Source organism: Carcharhinus amblyrhynchos, chromosome 13 (genome assembly GCF_965287045.1).
Source record: "Carcharhinus amblyrhynchos chromosome 13, sCarAmb.v2.hapA, whole genome shotgun sequence".
NCBI lineage: Eukaryota > Metazoa > Chordata > Chondrichthyes > Carcharhiniformes > Carcharhinidae > Carcharhinus > Carcharhinus amblyrhynchos.
In genome coordinates this window covers 59,098,296-59,117,983 of record NC_137336.1, presented here as the reverse complement: position 1 = coordinate 59,117,983, position 19,688 = coordinate 59,098,296, and the positions used below count along the sequence as shown (strand labels likewise).

The following is a 19,688-nucleotide window of genomic DNA, read 5'->3' as shown; positions in this document are numbered from 1 at the left end:
CTTGCCGCCCTCAGGTCCGACCCCTCACTCTCTAGTTCAGCCACTGCCCCGCCACCCCTGGTCCAAGTTGACCCCCACTCTAAACCCCCCACCTCTCCAAAGTCCAATACCCATTTCTCCAGTCTGATTCCAGTCTGACCCTATACCCCCATCCCAACACCATCCTCCAGTCTGACCTGATTGCGCCCCCCCAATGCTCCACCCCCCTCCCCCACCCCCACCCCCATACCACCACACACCCTTCCTGGTCTTCCCCAGCTTGTCTGAACCACTTACCTGTGAAACTTACATTGTCTCTTTAAATTGTCCCTTTAAATTGTCCCGGGTCCATAGGACTCTTAAATCGGCCTCACAGGTAGAAGATGTGGTTAAGAAGGCGTATGGTGTACTGGCCTTCATCAATCGAGGGATTAAGTTTAGGAGTTGGGAGATAATGCTGCAGCTTTATAAGACCCTAGTCAGACACAACTTGGAGTACTGTGCTCAGTTCTGGTCACCTCATCACAGGAGAGATGTGGAAGCTATTGAAAGGGTGCAGAGAAGATTTACGAGGATGTTGCCTGGATTGGGTGGAATGCTTTATAAGGATAGGTTGAGGGAACTCAGTCTTTTCTCCTTGGAGAGACAAAGGATGAGAGGTGACCTGATAGAGGTGTATAAGATGTTGAGAGGTATAGTTCGGGTGGATTCTCAGAGGCTGAAATGGGTGCTACGAAAGGACACAGGTTTAAGGTGCTGGGGAGTATGTACAGAGGAGATGTCAGGTGTAAGCTTTTCACTCAGAGGGTGGTGGGTGAGTGGAATCAGCTGCCATCGGTGGTGGTGGAGGCAAATTCGATAGGGTCTTTTAAGAGACTTCTGGATGAGTACATGGGACTTAATAGGATTGTGGGTTATAGGTAAGCCTAGTAGGCAGGGATATGATCGGCGCAACTTGTGGGCCAAAGGGCCTGTTTGTGCTGTAGTTTTTCTATGTTCTATATTCTAAACTTCTCCTTTAAGGCCATTCATGCCTTAAAAAAAAGCATTCCATTTTTCCCTGCAGCCCATTTGCTCCTCACTCATGTTGACAGGGAGTGAGTGAGTCATGAGCGAACTGAGTACTAATAGGTGCATGTCAGTCTTTTTCACGAGATTCAGGCTGTTTGAAAGGCAGCAAGTGATCCCAGTGAGAAGCTAATTTCATGAGTATCCATAATATGGTAATGATATGATAAGTAACAACTAGTCTTCACACCACTACTCAATGGGATACCTAACCTGCTATCAGCTCACTGCAGTCAATCGGCATTTGTGTTGCTCACTAGCTGTGCCACAGCGAATCCATCACGGAAAGTCAGCTTCAGAAGATCCCGCCAGCAAGAAGGGCAAGAAAATCCTGCCCATGTTACATTTGTTCTGTAAGGAATGATTGCTGTTGAAGTATTAACACAGAAGAATGCAAATTGTCAAGACTGTAATAATAGACTTTTGAATGGATATCCCGAGACCTGGTTAAAGGATGATAAATGGGGCTCAGATACAGATTAGTCATGATCTAATTGATTGGTAAATCAGGCATGAGGGCTGAATGGCCTACTCCTGTTCCAAGAGGCTTTCTGATCTTGTGAGTATGAACTTCACAACTAGGTATTGTAGTGTTGCTGAGACCTAGAATAGAATCATAGCATTCCTACAGTGCAGAAGGAGCCATTCGGCCCATTGAGCCTGCATTGAGAACACACCCTTGCCTTCCCAAAAAACACTTTATTTAAATTGTTCGAACCTTTAATGAAAATAAAACATCTTGCAGTCACAGCAAAAGTTGAACAAGTAACAACATTTCCACAAACTAAAGTGCTTGAAATTAAGTATATAGGTAAGTGCGCACATTAAGGAGTTGATCATCGCAATAGATTGTGAATGGTTAATACGGCAATGATTAAACCTGAACAATACAATCAATAACACTCACGGAAAAATTACTCCACTTTTATACGTACAGAATGCACGGTACAAAACAATACACTTCACACAGTGTGTAATGGAGGGACAATGGTTAAATCAATGAGTGAAATCGTGAGCACAGGAATTGTGGCAATCTGACTCTTGCTCCTCCATAGAGGGTTGGAACAGATAACATTGTGAAGACTATAATAATAGGCTTTTGAATGGATATCCCGAGACCTGATTAAAGGATGGTAAATGGGGCTCAGGTACAGATTAGTCATGATTAGTACAGATTAGTCATGATCTAATTGATTGGTAAATCAGACATGAGGGCTGAATGGTCTACTCCTGTTCCAAGGGGCTTTCTGATTCTGTGAGTATGAACTTCACAACTAGGTATTGCTGAGACCTAGAATAAAATCATAGCATTTCTACAGCGCAGAAGGAGGCCATTTGGCCCATTGAGCCTGCACTGACAACAATTCCATCCAGGCCCTATCCTCATAACCCCAAGTATTTACTCTGCTAATCTCCCTGACACTAAGGGGCAATTTAGCATGGGCCAATCAATTTAACAAATCTTTGGATTGTGGGAGGAAACCAAAGCACCAGGAGGAAACCCACGCAGATGTGGGGAAAACTTACAAACTCCACACAGACAGTGACCCAAGGTAGGAATTGAGCCTGGGTCCCTGATGTTGTGAGGCAGCAGTGCTAACCATTGTGCCATGGTACCACCCACAAGCAGTTTGAGGTTACTCTCGGCGTTTCTTTCATCTCAATTATTGATTTAAAAATCAATAATCATGCTTCCACCAAAAGAGAAATTGGAGACAATCAGGCTAAGCAACATATCAAGCCCCCTGTCTTCTCGGGATAGATTTTCAAATTATTAGCTGAGCTATAGATTGGTCACTCATTGTAGAAACTGTACATTGATTTCATTACAAAGAAAATTGGGCATTTTTTAAAATTAATAAAAGGGGACCACAGATTGACACCAAGACGGCAATTTAAAAATCTACTCCACTCAGAACAAAGCTATGTTAATTCTTTGTGTTTGCCTTTAGCATTTAAAGGTATATTCATGAGCATGTTTTTCTGTTTGTTGGGTCATTTCTCAATACTTTTTACTCATCCTCATTATAGTCGTGTGTACCCCACTCAAAAGACGGGTCCATGGCTCACAGCTTTTATTCCCATCTCTCACTCTATCCTGTACTAGTCTTTTAATTTTCTATCAATTTCTTTCATCTTTCAAGCCATCCAGCATTGATTTTCTTTCTTCCCTGGCCTTGAAATCTTTCCTCCCTAACATCTCTTACTTGTCTGTTTCCCTACAAGATTTGCCCAGCCCAAACTCTCTGCCTTTCCCCAATTACATTCAGCAAAAGTCTTTGTCTATTCTCCACAGGGCTTTATCATTCATTGCAGCTTACCCGCTGTGGAGAAAATAGCAGAAGGAAACTCTTCCCCCTTTTTACCATTCTTTTTTGTCTGTTTACTCACATCCACTTTCTCATTGGACCTCAACATGGGAAAACAGTGGTAAATTTTGCAATTAGACAGATATATGTGGGCGAAACGCCCCCAAAAACATCAGATAGGACAAAGTGTTAGTGTTGGATGGTGCAATGTTCTAGATGTTGTCCTTGTTCTCCATAATGTCTACTTCTGTTCTAACAAATAGATGGAAAGTCACTACCTACTGGCTGGAAGGGTCCTATATCAAATGGGAGAACACTGTCATTAGCGTGGCTTATAGTAGTTCGATGTGAAATGGGTTCACGCAGTCTCAATCCAGTTCCCAGTGGATGCGAAGACTGTTATATGCTTCACGAAATTGGTTACCTCAGTGAGATATCTGATTTCAAGAGAAAATGAAATATCTCATAACAGCTTAATTTCCCTCAGTTCCAAGCACGCTGTTGGGACAAAATCGAAGGTGTTCTGTTCTGGATCTAACAACCCTGTACTTGAGCTCAGGGCACCTGAAAGAGGCAGAATTCTATTGTGAGGGCAAAACTCCTTCAGTTTGATGAACACCAGATTCATACAGGAATAAGTTTACTTCTTGGAAATGGGTTGTCAATAAAGTAAAAGCAAAATACTGTTGATGGAAATCTGGATTAAAAAGCAAAAAAAATGCTGATACTGTTGAGGCAGCATCTGTGGAGAGAGAAAGTTCATCAGTTTTACAAATTAACACAGTTCTTCTCTCCACACTTTCTGAGTGCTCCAATTATTTTCTGTTCCAATCACAGTGAGAACAGTGCTGGTCTGCAAATGTTTCCTCGCTGTTAAGTGTGTGCCACTTTTTCAGAGAACTTTTAAACCGAGCTTTTACACTCTATTTCCATACTCTCGCAGGTTCCACCCTTCCTGGTGGTGGTCAACTTGACATGTGAGGTTAAGTTGTTCTTTGTCACAGTGCCACACAAGCGCTCTTGGAAATTCTTCGTGAAGAACAGGAGCAGAAGGGGGTTGATGCAGCTGTGGGCATAGCTGAGACAGATGCTGACATGGTAGATGTAATGAAAGAGTGAGGTGGGAGTCACAGAGGTCAGGTTGAGCACCTGCATCACGTGAAAAGGCAACCAACACACTAGAAAGACAGCTATTACCATGAGAACAGTTTGGGTCGCCCTCTTTGCCTGCACTGATTGCTTCCTGCCCACTCGCCGGAGTGATTTGAAGACATGAAAGAGAGTCATTGAGTAGAAAGTGCTTATAATAATGAGGGGAATGATAAATCCCAATATGGACTGATAGAGTGTGTACCAGTACATATCCTTTGCCCCAGAAGGCAAGTCCAGAGCACATATTTCAGAGCCTCCCATCTGAATAGTCCTGGAATATAACATGACTGGGATTGTCAGCAACAAGCTGCCCAGCCACACGAGAGCGTTCACGAGCATTGTTCGGCAGATGGTTCTTTTCTCCGTGGTGGGATGGACTATTGCGATATACCTGTCAAAGAACAAAATAATTCATTGGTTAGAGTTAAACTCCCATACTGACTTGCTAGATTAGTACAGTAATATTGTGCTAGCCTGCTGGAATCTGATGTTACTGATATGCTGGGGTTACTGCTTAATTCCGATGGTAGCGTTATGCTGGGGATTAATGGAGTAACACTGTTTTGATGGTTTAAGTTTGTTGTTCTTAACTGTTGGCAGTACTTTTTTGAAAAAAAGTTAATTTCTGGGATATGGGCATCACTGACTAGACTAGCACTTATTGCCCATCGCGAGTTGCCTTTGAGAAGGTGATGGTGAGCTGCCTTTTTGAAAAGCTGCAGTTCCTGAAGTGCATGTACACTCATCCTGCTGTTAGGGGAGGAGTTCCAGGATTGTGACCCAGAAACGATGATGGAACGGTGGTATGTTTCCAAGTCAGGATGGTGAGTGGTTTGAAGGGGAACTTCAGGTGATGGTGCTCCCAGATTTCTATTGCCCTTGTCCTTCTAAGTAGGAAAGGTTGCAGATTTGGAAGATGCTGCCTAAGGAACATTAATTGTGGAAGGACTATAGCAATATTGTCCTTATTGTACAGAAGTGTTAAGGTTATTGCTGTAATTATTTGTAAGGCCTGTTGAATTTTTAGAAAATAGACTTAGCTGGTTAGGATTAATTCTGAGTTAGCCCACCATGATCTGTGTTAATAGTACTGAAATGGTGCTTTGGAATTCTCCTTAATTGTATTGCAGAGTTAATTAAACTTAGATTCATCAGTTGAAAAGGACAGGAGCAATCTGTTCCAGGAACATTTTGGAAGCTGTTTGGACAGTGAATGCCAAGGCAATTGTCGTTAAGTGGCTTGGGCAGCTGCTGAGAAGTGTGACAGTGAGGAAATTAACTGAACATGATGTATCAAATTACAGTTTTCAATGTATTTCTATTGATGTTCAATCCAGCTCTCTCACTCTTGTCAGCCTGCATCAAGATTCTTGTCAGCTTGAGAGCATGGTGTCACGTTGTTGTCAATGGGTAAAACAGCTGAAACAACTGGAGATGTTCAACTAAAAATGTTGAGCAATGCATCAGTCTGAAGTGAGCAGCAGAGTGTTTGACATTGCAAATAAGCTCACTGCTAAGGTGTGAAGAGGTGAAAGCAGAAAGATGCTGCTGAACTGGCAGATCCATCTCTCAGGTTGGTTGTAGATGTCCTTGCAGCAGACGACACAGCGAGCTGTCCGTCACCCTACTGAGCAGAGCCAATCCCCGGTAGATGTGCCACAAGAGAGGAGCTAGGCTTTAACATACCCCCTCCCCACTACCCTCTTACCCCGCCAAAGCATTAATATAGCCCCATCTCCGACACCCACCCACTCCCCCCACAAAGCAGGTTACAACTAATGAAATGCTGTCACTGTTATACAGGAAACACAGCAACTAATTTAGTGCACAGAAAGATCCCACAAGCATCAACATAATTATGACCATTGCTTTAGCAAAGTTGGTTAGGATTAATATTGGCCAGGACAATGGGAAGAACAGCAACACAGTGGCACAGTGCTTGGCACTGCTACCTCACAGTGCCAGGGACCTGGATTCAATTCCAACCTCAGGTGACTGTCTGTGTGGAGTTTGCATGTTCTCCCTGTGTCTGTGTGGGTTTCCTCCGGGTGCTCCATTTTCCTCCCATAGTTCAAAGATGCACGGGTTAGGTGCATTGGCCATTCTAAATTGCCCTTAGTGTCAGGGGAATTAACAGGCTAAATACATGGAGTTATGGGTGGGATTTTTATTGGTGCAGTCTCGATGTACTGAATGGCTTCTTTCTGCACTGTAGGGATTCTATGATTCTAAGAACTGCCGTGCTCTTTGTCAAAATACTATGATGAAATCTTTTATGTCCACGTGAGGAGGTAGATGGAACCTCAGTTTAATGTTTAAACTCAAGCTGGGATGAAGGAAATGCAATGGTCTGCAGATGGGATTGCTCACTTAAAGACGATGTGCTCAGTCTGGTTCTAATGTCAATATTTTCCTTCATCGCATACTATTTCAACCATGAAACGGAGTGTTCTAAATCCAATACCCACTATTGATTTTCATTTGATTGGTCAACCATCACATGAATCTGTAGTTTGTATTTAAACGTTAGATTGCTCTCTCGGACTCCAGTGCAGGTTGTACTGGAAGAGATACCTCCTTTTTTAAAAATTTCCTCTTTTCTTAAATCTCTTCCAGTCCTAGCAATGGAAGGTAGATATTTCAATTACAGTTAGATTTATAGTAAATTTTAAGATAATATCCTGGATTTTATGGACTGTGGCAAAGTACCTGCCCTCAAAGAAAGCTCTCCACAAAGATCTCACAATCGAACAAAGACTCAGAGAGAAATGTCTACCCACTTTTCTGTCCTAGGCATTTGTTCCTCTCTGGCAAAATTGCCCAGGAGTAACTGTAGCATTATGTAGCATCTTTCTCAATGTTAATGCAACCTTCTTCTATTTGTCAACATCAATGAGGGGGATTTCTAACCCCCAAAAACAGGCTGGAGGGACAATTAACCTACTCCCAGGAGGCAGATTGCCTCATTAGGATATTTAAATGACCAGAGTGTCTGAGATGTAACTCATCTTCTCATCAGCTAAATGGAGGGGAAAACCATTTGTGGAAAAGGTGAGGTTGCGGCACTGCTTGTGAGGAGTGGGAATGAATCCTCTGGCCCATTGATTCTTCCATTCACATCATCATTTACCTTCCTCCTGGAAAGGTACTGGTAAACTGGCAGTGCTATTTTTTGTCGATGTCCTTGCAACAGATGACACAGTGAGCTGCCGGAACCTCTACTCCAGAATCGGAGATCATACCTTCCCCCAACTAGATATCAGTAACCAACCACCCTCTGCCCACAAGCTGCAGCCCATACTTCCACTTGGTCAGCTGCAGACTCCCTGCCTGCACATTCTGATGCTTTTTTCCAAACTCTGAAAAGGTAAAGGTGTTTCATTTTTTAAAATCAGAAATATGATTCAAGGATTCTTCGGACAAGGAATTGTTGAGTACTTCAAAAATGGACACTCAATCATCATTCAGCTCACTTGGGGTGTAAATTAACCCTCATTATTTGGAGATCACAAAGTACTGGATGGGCTATTTACCAACTGATTCTGATTACAAGCCATTTCAGACAGAGCAAAAAAATAGAGATAAATCAAAGAAAAAAAGAGTTACATATAAATTATTTGAATCCTTCAATTATTTGCAAGGCCATTTCTTTATATAAAACACCCAAGCTCCTCAATCAGACCCCAGCCTGAAATTCACCCCCAGGCATCCCATTATTCTCCATAGAAGTACTCTTATCCCCTTGATTAGATTCTAGTTGAAACTCACTCCTTGAATCTATTATACATAGACCACCTGAATTCCTTGATTAATGTTCAACCTGAAACACCCCTTACAAGTATCCAGTATTCTGCTTAATTCTGATCTGAGTCACCACCTGAACAATTAAATGTTTAAGTGTTTTTTTATTAGTGTCACAAGTAGGCTTACATTAACACTGCAATGAAGTTACTGTGAAAATTCCTTAGTCGCTACACTCCAGCACCTGTTTGGGTGTACTGATGGAGAATTTAGCATGGTCAATGCAGCAAACCAGCTTATCTTTTTGGACTGTAGGAGGAAACCAGAGCATGATGTGGATATGCTGGCGTTGGACTGGGGTAAACACAGTAAAAAGTCTGACAACACCAGGTTTCAGTCCAACCGATTTATTTGATAATATACTCACTAGCTTTCGGGTTAGCCCCTTCGTCAGGTGAATGGACAGTTCTGGCCTCAGACAGGGCATATAAAGCACAGACAGTTTACAGATTACTGATTAGAATGTATAAAGCACAGACAGTTTACAGATACCAGAGCATACAGAGGGAACCCATGCAGACACTGGGAGAACATGCAGATTCCACACAGACAGTGACCAAGCCAGGAATCGAACTTGGGCCCCAGTGCTGTGTGGCATCAGTGCTAACCACTGTGCCATTGCGCTGCCCCAGAATTAGATTCTGGCTGGAAACTCATTCCGAGATATCCATTATTCTATGTATAATCTCTTTGAATTCAGGGATGTACTATTTATACTGAATATAATGTGTACACTATTATTTCAGCTCATCTTGTCAGCAGCACAACATGCACTTCCACGTATCATTCGAAGAATGGGAAGAACTCAAATGGTTGGCTTTACCACTGCCTGAATTTATCAGAACCTGATTTATTGTCCATCCAGGTATTCATTACTCCCATGCCCGGGACTACCATTGGGTCTACCAGCAGTGGAGGCATTAGCTGCTGCTGGAATCTTCCCAACCCACCAAAGTCAATGGCCATTTAGATTGCTCACCAGAGGCGCCACCAGGGAACCCATCACTGGGGGTGGGGGGGGGGGGGTCTACTTCGGTGGGACTGGAAGATCCTGTTGATGGGAATGGTCAGAAAATCCCGGCCGATATAAATGCGTTTTCCTTTGTTCTTTCATGGGTGTGGTTGGCCATCATGTGTTTCCCATCCTTAATTGCCTTTGAACTGAGTAGCTTGCTGAGTCATTTCATAGGGCAGTTAAGAGTCAGCCACATTGCTGTAAGTCATAGGAACATAGGAAATAGGAGCAGAAGTAGGCACATTCAGTCCTTCGAGCCTGTTCTACCATTCAGTCAGATCATGGCTGATCACTCCTGGTATTAAATCCACCTCCCCACCTGTTCCCCACATCCCCTTATCCATTTTTTAAAATTATAAATACATCTATCTCCTTCCTGAAGCCATTCAACGATTCTGGAGTTTAGAGTCATATGTAGGCCAAATTGGGTAATGATGGCATATTTCCTTCCCCAAAGGTCATTGGTGAACTAGTTGGGTTTTTACAACAATGGCTATTGTCATGGTCACCATTACTGAGACTAGTTTTACTGTTATTTACTTTAATTTCCATCTGCTGGCATGGTGGGACTTGAATCCATTAGCCCAAGACATCAGCCTGGGCCTCTGGATTAATTAGTCTCAGTAAAAAGTCTGACAACACCAGGTTTTAGTCCAACCGATTTATTTGATAATACTCACAAGCTTTCGAGGGGACTGCCTCTTCATCAGGTGAATGGAGAGTTCTGGCCTCAGACAGAGCATATAAAGCACAGACAGTTTAGAGATTACTGATTAGAATGCGTATCCTTACACCTAACCTGCAGTTCAAGACCTGAAGTGGCTGACAATGTGAGTGGAAGGAGCACTGATCACAGGTTACAGAGATGTGTATTGTCTCCAGACAGTACAGTAAGTGAGGTTTTGCAAACCCAGGCAAGTCACGGGGGTTACTGATAGTGCGACATGTATCTGTAACCCCCGTGACTTGCCTGGGTTTGCAAAACCTCACTTACTGTACTGTCTGGAGACAATACACATCTCTGTAACCTGTGATCAGTGCTCCTTCCACTCACATTGTCAGCCATTTCAGGTCTTGAACAGCAGGTTAGGTGTAAGGATACGCATTCTAATCAGTAATCTCTAAACTGTCTGTGCTTTATATGCTCTGTCTGAGGCCAGAACTCTCCATTCACCTGACGAAGAGGCAGTCCCCTCGAAAGCTTGTGAGTATTATCAAATAAATCGGTTGGACTAAAACCTGGTGTTGTCAGACTTTTTACTGTGTTTACGCCAGTCCAACGCCGGCATTCCCACATCTTAATTAGTCTCGTCATATTATCACTATGTCTATAGATAAAGTGTCCAAAAGCCTTGATAACAGACACCTCCAGCTTTTGCTGATCTCTGTAAATAACATCACTTCACTGTGAAATCCACTTACGAAGCTCATTGATATTTATTGTTTCCAAAGCACTGTGTAGATGATAAGCAAATGTGCTAAAGCACTGGAGTGGGGCAGCCTTCTTTGACTCTGTCAGACAGCATTAACTTTTGCAGAGCGCTTCTTCAATTAAGTATCTGTATCTTATGAATAAACTAAGCAGGAATTTGAAACCAAACATAACCAAGAGAAACAAAAACAAGTTTTGTGTTTTCACTTCCAGGCAAGCATAGATAGAACATAGATAGCTGCTGCTGTTCTTTCACCCGGCAATATCCTTCTGCATCTCTGTGTAATGGTACTATAAAAAGTCTGACAACACCAGGTTTTAGTCCAACCTATTTATTTGATAATATACTCACAAGCTTTCGGGTTAGCCCCTTCGTCAGGTGAATTCACCTGAATTGTGAGTATATTATCAAATAAATAGGTTGGACTAAAACCTGGTGTTGTCAGACTTTTTACAATGGTACTATACCCAGCAATATCCACCTATGTCTGTGTGGTTATGGGTCTTTTAACCAGCAAATTCCACCTGCGTCTCTGTGTAACAGATGGGTCTTTTACCCAACAATATCCACCTGCGTTTCTGTGTAATGTATGTGTCTTATAGAATATCCACCTGTGTCTCGGCGTAATGTATGAGTCTCATACACAGTAATATCAACCTGTGTCTCAGCATAATGTCTGGGTCATACATGCAGCAATATCCACCCGCGTCTCTGTGTAATGTATGGGTCTTATACACAGCTATATCCACCTGTGTCTCAGCGTAATGTATGGGTCGTATACACAGTAATATCATCCTGTGTTTCTGTGTGGTGTATGTGTCATATACAAAGCCATATCCACCTGCGTCTTTGTGTAGTGTATAAGTCTGATACACAGCAATATCCACCTGTGTCTCCGTGTCATGTATGGGTCTTATACACAGCAATATCCGCCTGTATTTCTGTGTAATATATGGGTTTTATACATAACAATATCCACCTGTGACTCTGTGTAATGTATGGGTCTTATATATCGCAATATCCAGCTGTGCCTCTGTATATCGTATGGATCATAGAGAAAAACAAATAGGTTGCAATGTGGAAGACAGTGTTTCTTCTATTCTATCATGACCATGCACTGCTTCCATATGAATTGGAGCAGCATATTGATACCCATCTCTGGATAGAGTTTTGTTGCCTGGTTCCAAATGCGAACCAGACCACAATAGAACAGAGACTGTTATTAGAATCTTAGTCTAACAGGAGACAGGCTGAGCTCACACACAACTGGGGATACAGAGATGTCAATCCTTTCTCTTTCTCTCCAGGCCAGTTTTGTAATAACCGCTTGTAGTTTTTTTCTTTGACTGAGTGCCAGAGTTGGAAGGCCACGTCTCAAAATGACCACCCCCCCCCTCCCCCCCTGCCAACAAATGAGGAGAATTAAACATAAAAGTGGAGTGTCAGGAAAGAATGAAGAGCCAGTGGCAAGATTGGAATTTGAAAGCCTGAATATGATCGCGTGGGCAGATGTGACTGAGGAAGATGATCGTCTTTTCACAATTTCTGTGAACAGCTAAGAGTAGGCGGTGGTGCAATGAATCCGAATTTTCACGTTGCAGGAATGCAAAGGGCAAGATAAATATTGCTTATCACCCAATTTTCCATCCTGGTCCCCACCTTAACTGTTATTGCAAACAGTTCTCTCTCTTCAGGTGTTGTCTCCCTCCTGTAATTCTCATCCCTTACCTCAAAAAGCCAATCCTTGACCCCTCTGGTGTTGCAAGCTACTGTCCCAATTCCAACCTCCCTTTTCTTCCCAAAGTCAAAGAATCACAGAATCATAGAAACCCTATAGGGCAAAAGGAGGCCATTCAGCCCATCGAGTCTGCACCAACAATAATCCCAAAACCATTGCGTGGAATTTTCCATTTTTTATTCAAAGTGTGGAGGCAGGCAGTGCCTATGGTGTTGTTTTCCCATTGGCCGGAATGGTGGGATTGCGTGCTTGCAGACTTGTTAAATATGCTCAGGTCAGCATCCCCCTGAATCACCTGATGGGATCAGGAGCTGATTTGCCTGCCTTGTCTGTCATCAGCGAGTGGGTTCAAAGGTCTCGCTGCCATATTTAAACACCAGTTAAACATGTACATTTCCAGTCCACCTCTCAGAAGACTGCCAAAGAAGGAATCCAGCCAGAAGAGGAAGGTCAACAGCTTCAAGAAGGTGGGAGAACCCCACTTCAACCACCAGGCCCTCGAGGCTTTGATCTGCAGAGTCGAAGTGGAATTGGAGGGCAAAGAGGCCTCTACCCATGGGAATTCTCCAGGAAGTTCCCAAAGATCAGCTCAGCGGTTTGGGAGGCGGTTTCCCAGTAGGTCAGTGAGGCTGACCACAGCGTCCTAAGTGTCACACAGTGCAGGAAGCAGATGAATGATCTCATCCACTCTGCCAGGGTAAGTCCTCTTTCAGTTCCCTCCACTATCAAACTTATAGCACGGCATCATGTATTCAAACAGCTACTCTCTTCACCAATCTCACGCATCCATGAGCAGGGCACACATATTGACACACTCTCTCATTGAGACTTTCACAGCATTGCCGTCCCATCAACCATGTTGTTCACATTCCGTCCACTGGCCATTCTGGGGAGGGTTTGCCACACATAGGGACATGCCTTTAACCCAATCCCTGCTCCATCTCTCTGATCATATCTTTCTTTCATTGTCATACAGTCCAAGCTGGCACACAAATAATGTAAGCGAGCACAGACTGGGAGAGGGGGAGGGATGGCTGAGATACTCAACCTCACTGAACTTCAGCAGACTGCAGCCTGGAAGGTCAGGGATCATCTCTGTGGGGAAGGAGCGATTGGCTTCTCCCAACAACTTAATACGGATAATGAGACCAACTCCCCCAACTTTTCCAGAGTCTTAGTGCATAGGATTCCAGTAAACAATGTGATATTCCTTTAACTCCCTTGTTTGTCTGCATTCTATGAACCTGTCGGGGTCTGGCTTCCCACCCCTCATCATCCCTGTGCCTTCCTATTTTTGTCATCTTCCCCCATCCTCTTGCACCTCGTCCTGCCCCCCCCAATCCCCCACCTACACTGTCCACTTTCCCATCGCCCCCTTTCCATTTGCCCTTCCCTCCTGTCGTTGCACACCCCCCCACTGACTTCATCAGTCCCACCTTCATCTCGCACCTCATCCACGTCCCCCGATCGAACATCGAGTCGGTCAAAGTGGAGATGTATATGTCCCGCAGCACAGTGCTGTCCATACAGACACCAGGAGCAGAAGACCCCTGCAGTCCACAACCCTGGGTGCAGTACAGGGTCAGTCAAAGTGGAGGATGCACGTGTCCTGCAGCACAGTGCTGTCCTTAGAGAGAACACTGACCATTGGCAAGGAGCTGAAGGGCACGAGTACCCCTGCAGTGTGGCATTCAGTGCAAGAAAAGGCGGCACAAAGGCTATACATGTTGCACTCGCCTCAAAGTCTCAAGTAAGCTGAGGTCTGCCATGTGCATGCCAATCCTCTTCAAATGGGGTTGAGGCCAAAATGATTTGCTGCTGGCAAGATTGGAAGGCACAGGGACATTCTGGCGGACTGTTGTTTTAATGATTATTCATGGGAAGCAAATAGCATTCACACCACTAGCCAGTGGAATAACCTACCTATAATTAACCTGCCACTGGGACAACTGTAGTCATTTTTTAAGCTGAAAGGTTTGAGACATTGGCTTTCACAAGATTCTCTGCTCCCATCCACCACAAAACTCATCCTGGGCAGGATGGGAGAATTCCACCCACTGTATGCGCTCTTATCCCTGCAAATTCATTCCCATCCTTCCCGAATCACATATTTGTATCCTTCCAATCAGGTTTTTGCCCTGACACAGTACCAAAACAGTTCTTATCAAAGTCACTCATGACATCTGATGTCGGGGTCCTTGTGCATGAGTCGCAAAAACCCAGCTTGCAGGTGCAGCAGGTGGTCAGGAAGGCGAATGGGATGCTGGCCTTCATAGCGAGGGGGATTGAATATAAAAGTAGGGAGGTCTTGCTGCAGCTGTATAGGGCATTGGTGAGGCCGCAGCTGGAGTACTGTGTGCAGTTTTGGGCGCCGCACCTGCGCAAGGATATTTTGGCCCTGGAGGGAGTGCAGAGGAGGTTTACTAGGCTGATACCGGAGTTGAGGGGGTTGAGCTATGAGGAGAGGCTGAATAAACTAGGCTTGTACTCGCTAGAGTTTAGAAGAATGAGGGGAGATCTCATTGAGACGTATAAGATGATGAATGGGATGGATAGGATAGAGGTGGAGAGACTCTTCCCGCTCAAAAAAGACAGTAGGACTAGGGGGCACAGCCTCAAGATAAAGGGGAGGCGGTTTAGAACGGAGTTGAGGAGGAACTTCTTCACTCAAAGGGTGGTGAATCTCTGGAATTCTCTGCCCGTTGAAGTGGTGGAGGCTGCCTCGCTAAATATTTTTAAGACGCGGGTTGATGGGTTTTTGATAAGAGAGGGGATTAAGGGTTATGGGGAGAGGGCGGGAAAGTGGAACTGAGCCACAACAGATCAGCCATGATCTTGTTGAATGGCGGGGCAGGCTCGAGGGGCTAGATGGCCTACTCCTGCTCCTATTTCTTATGTTCTTATGTGCCTGGAGCCTACGGGAATCAAGGGGAAAACTCTCCACTGAGCATTAGTGAGCAGTTTTGGTGAGTAAAGTCTGCTTTACGACACTGTCAATGACACCTTTCATCACTTTGCTGATTGCCATTCTATCCAGAATGGCACAGGAGAGAAAATCAGTAATGTCTCCCCTAAATCTAAACACGTATAAATTTACAGTAAGGGTCACTGAACAACGATCAAGAACAGGAGACTTAATCAGTATTCCCCTTCCTAATCCTGGACCAATAATAATATTTGAATGTCTATAATGCTACTCTGGTAAACCACAGGAACAAACTAACAACAAATAGGTCATTCAGTCTCTTCAGACACTGCCAGCTTTTGATATCAGCCCAGTCCAGCCCAGAAATTGTGGGACTTAATAGTTTATAAGCCTCATCACACAGTGGTTAGCACTGCTTCCTCACAGCACCAGAGGCCTAGGTTCAATTCCAGCCTTGTGTGACTGTTTGTGTGGAATTTGTACATTCTCCCCATGTCTGCGTGGGTTTCCTCCGGGTGCTCCGGTTTCCTCCCACACTCCAAAAATGGGCAAGTTACGTCAATGGCCATGGTAAATTGTCCCTTCGTGTCCAAAATATGTGTAGGGTAGGGAAATTAGCCAGGTTAAAAAGTGGGATTAAGGGGATAGGACCTAGGTAAGATGATCTGTCAGAGTGTTGGTGCAGACTTAGTGGGCCGAATGGCCTCCTTCAGCACTGTAGGGTTCTATGAAAATAAATCACAGTCTCGGTACCAATTAAGTCACAAAGGTAGAGGAACATTTCTTTTTTTTTCTCCTTCAGCAGCCACGCTCACTGGTGTGAGCAATCTCATTTGTGCTACACTTACCTCATGCACTTCTCACCAGTTTTGACACTCCTTCAATTATCAAGATGTAATGAACTTTCAATTTGCCTGCCCTCATATCTGCCTGGGGATTCAAGTGTAATATGGAAGACTATTTACAAAAGAAGTGCAAATCATGTCTAGCGAACTAAGCAAGATGATGACACTAATGTAATCTCTATTTTCCTTGTGGCTCATTAAGTTCTGACAGTTGGCTGTTCCCTGCATCCTACCTGGTCATCTTTCTTTTGCTTGAATAAATCTGTCACGAATGTGCCCAGTCGGTTATGAGTTCCTACAGCACTAGTATCTTCATTATGCAGAGAACTGCATTCACTAAATTGTAACATGGGGCACTTTACATAATTACTCCAAACAATTTGAGGGCTTGATTGGACAATTTTAGCAAGAGGCTGCTTTTTCCATTCTCATTCATTTTCTCCCCTGCCAACAATCTTCTGGGTGCGCAAATATGCACTGGAATTTGGCTAAAAACCTTCTAGCATTTCATCCAAGGAACCATTTTTGTGTGGATCCAAGCATACAAACATAGAAAATAGGAGCAGGAATAGGCCACTTGGCCCTTCAAGCCTACTCCACCATTCATTATGATCATGGCTAATCGTCCAAATCAATAACCTTTTTCCATGTTGCCCCATATCTTTTGATCTCTTTTGCCTCAAGAGCTATATTTAACTCCTTCTTAAAGACATAGATGATTTGGCTTTGGGGACCAAGTGTACCGTGTCAAAATTCGCAGATGACACTAAAATGGGTGGAAGAGCAAAGTGTGCAGAGGACGCTGAAAGTCTGCAAAGGGATATAGATAATCTAAGAGTGGGCGAGGGTCTGGCAGATGGAGTACAATGTTGGTAAATGTGAGGTCATCCATTTTGATAGGAATAATAGCAAAATGGACTATTACTTAAATGGTAAAAAATTGCAGCATGCTGCTGTACAGGAGGAGTTGGTTTGCAGGTGCAGCAGGTAATTAAGAAGGCAGATAGAATTTTGTCCTTCATTGCTAGAGGGATGGCATTTAAAAACAGCGAGATTATGTTGCAGTTGTATAAGGTGCTGGTGAGGCCACACCTGGAGTACTGTGTACAATTTTGGTCTCCTTACTTGAAAAAGGATATACTGGCACTGGAGGGGGTGCAGAGATGCACAAGGTTGATTCCGGAGTTGAGAGGGTTGGTTTATGAGGAGAGACTGAGTAGACTGGGGCTATACTCATTGGAATTCAGAAGTATGAGGGGAGATCTTATAGAAACATAAGATTATGAAGGAAATAGATAAGGTAGAAGCAGGGAAGTTGTTTCCACTGGTGGGTGAAACTAGAGCTAGGTGGCACAGCCTCAAAATATGGGGAAGCAGATTTAGGGCTGAGTTGAGGAGGAACTTCTTCACACAAAGGGTTGTGAATCTGTGGAATTCCCTGCCCGGTGAAGCAGTTGAGGCTACCTCATTGAATGTTTTTAAGGCAAAGATAGACAAATTTTTGAACAGTAAAGGAATTAAGGGTTATGGTGAGCGGGTGGGTAAGTGGAGCTGAGTCCACAAAAAGCTCAGCCATGATCTTATTGAATGGCAGAGCAGGCTTGAGGGGCATGATGGCCTACTCCTGCTCCTAGTTCTTATGTTTTTATGAAAACATACGATGCTTTGGCTTCAACTACTTTCAGTGGTAGAGAATTCCACAAGCTTATCATTCTCTGGGTGAAGAAACTTCTCATCTCAGTCCTCAAGGGTTTATCCCTGATCTTTGGACTATGGCCCCTGATTCTGGACTCCCCCACCATCAGGAATATCCTTCCTGAATCTGTCCAATCTAATCCTGTTAGAAGTCTATAGGTTTCAATGAGATCCCCCTCCTCATTCTTCTGAACACCAGTGAATATAACCCTAACCAACACCAGTGAATATAACCCTAACCAACTCAGTCTCCCTTCATACATCAGTCCTGCCATCTCAGGAATCAGTCTGGAAAACCTTCACTGCACTCCTTCTATAGCAAGAGCATTCTTCCTCAGATAAGGAGACCAAAACTGCTGAACAATGTTTCAGCTGTGGTCTCACCAACACCCTGTACAACTACAGCAAGACATCTCTGCTCCAGTATTCAGGTCCTCTTGCTATGGAGGCCAACATATCATTTGCGATAGAATGCCTAAGTGCAGATGGAGGCCATAAGTCTGCACAGGCTCTCTGACAGACCACCTTACCCTGGCCCTATCCCCATAACCCTATGTATTTACCCTACTATTCCCGTAACCTACACATCTTTGGACAGTAAGGGGCAATTTATCATGGCCATCTCACCAAACCTGCACATTTTAGACTGTGGAAGGAAACCGGAGCACCCGGAGGAAAATGCAGATAATGGGAGAACATGCAAACTCCACACAGACAGTCACCCAAGGCCAGAATTGAACTTGGGCCCTGGCACTGTGAGGCAGCAGTGCCAGCCACCATGCCTTCCTTTTATTGCCATTATGCAGTAAATAATCACATTCTAGCTAAGGAGCTTTGAGAGTAATTCCCCACTGATTTCAAAACAGTGTTTGGCCAAGTCAACTGAAGTCACTTGGCATCAGGTAGTTGGGATCATACCTCACACAAAGCAAGATTTTATGGTCAGTGGAGGACAACCTTCCCAGTATATGAGTGCTGGAGTTCCTCAGGACAGTGTCCTAAACCTAACTATCTCCAGCTGCTTCATTAATGACCTTCCCTCCACCAATAGGTTTGAAATAGGGCTGTTCCCTGATGATTAAATGTTAAGCATAGAAAATGAAGCAGTTTGTGTCCACTTGTAGTAAGGCCTAGCCAATATTGAGACTTAGGCTGAGAAATAACAAGTATAGCATTCACACCACACAAGTGTGAAGAGTGAGTACAACTGCCCCTCCTTTATACTTAAACACATTAGCATCACAGAGTCCTCCACCATCCTGGGGTTTACCATGAACAGAATCTGAGCTGGACCAGCAACATAAATATTGAGCAGATCAGAGGATGTGATAAGCATTCTGTGCTTAGTAGTTCACCTCCTGGCTTCTCAAAGCCAGTAAGACCAGAAAGCATAAGGCACAGGAAAAGAATTAGGCCACTCGGCCCATTGAGTCTGCTCTGCCGTTCAATAATGGCTGATATTTTTCTCATCCCCATTCTCCTGCCTTTTCTCCATAATGCCTGATCCCCTTATTAATCAAGAACCTATCTATCTCTGTTTTAATGACACTCAATGACCTGGCCTCCACAATCTTCTGTGGCAAAGAGTTTCACAGATTCTCTGGCTGAAGAAATTCCTCCTCAGCTCTGTTTTAAAGGATCATCCCTTTAGTCTGAGGTTGTGTCCTCCTGGTTCTAGTTTTTCCTACTAGTGGAAACATTCTCTCCACATCCACTCTATCCAGACC

The 19,688-nt window shown here is 43.9% G+C and overlaps 1 protein-coding gene across 1 annotated transcript in view; it reads right to left on the bottom strand.

Moving 5' to 3' along the window:
* Positions 1–4,148: 4,148 nt before the first annotated feature.
* mchr2b (melanin concentrating hormone receptor 2b) overlaps positions 4,149–19,688 on the bottom strand; it is a 45,473-nt gene continuing 29,933 nt past the window's right edge. Inside the window, exon 2 of the mRNA XM_080201137.1 lies at positions 4,149–4,899. Within this exon, the coding sequence (XP_080057263.1) occupies positions 4,260–4,899 (640 nt within the window). The 3' untranslated portion in view covers positions 4,149–4,259. The remainder of the gene's footprint in view (positions 4,900–19,688) is intronic.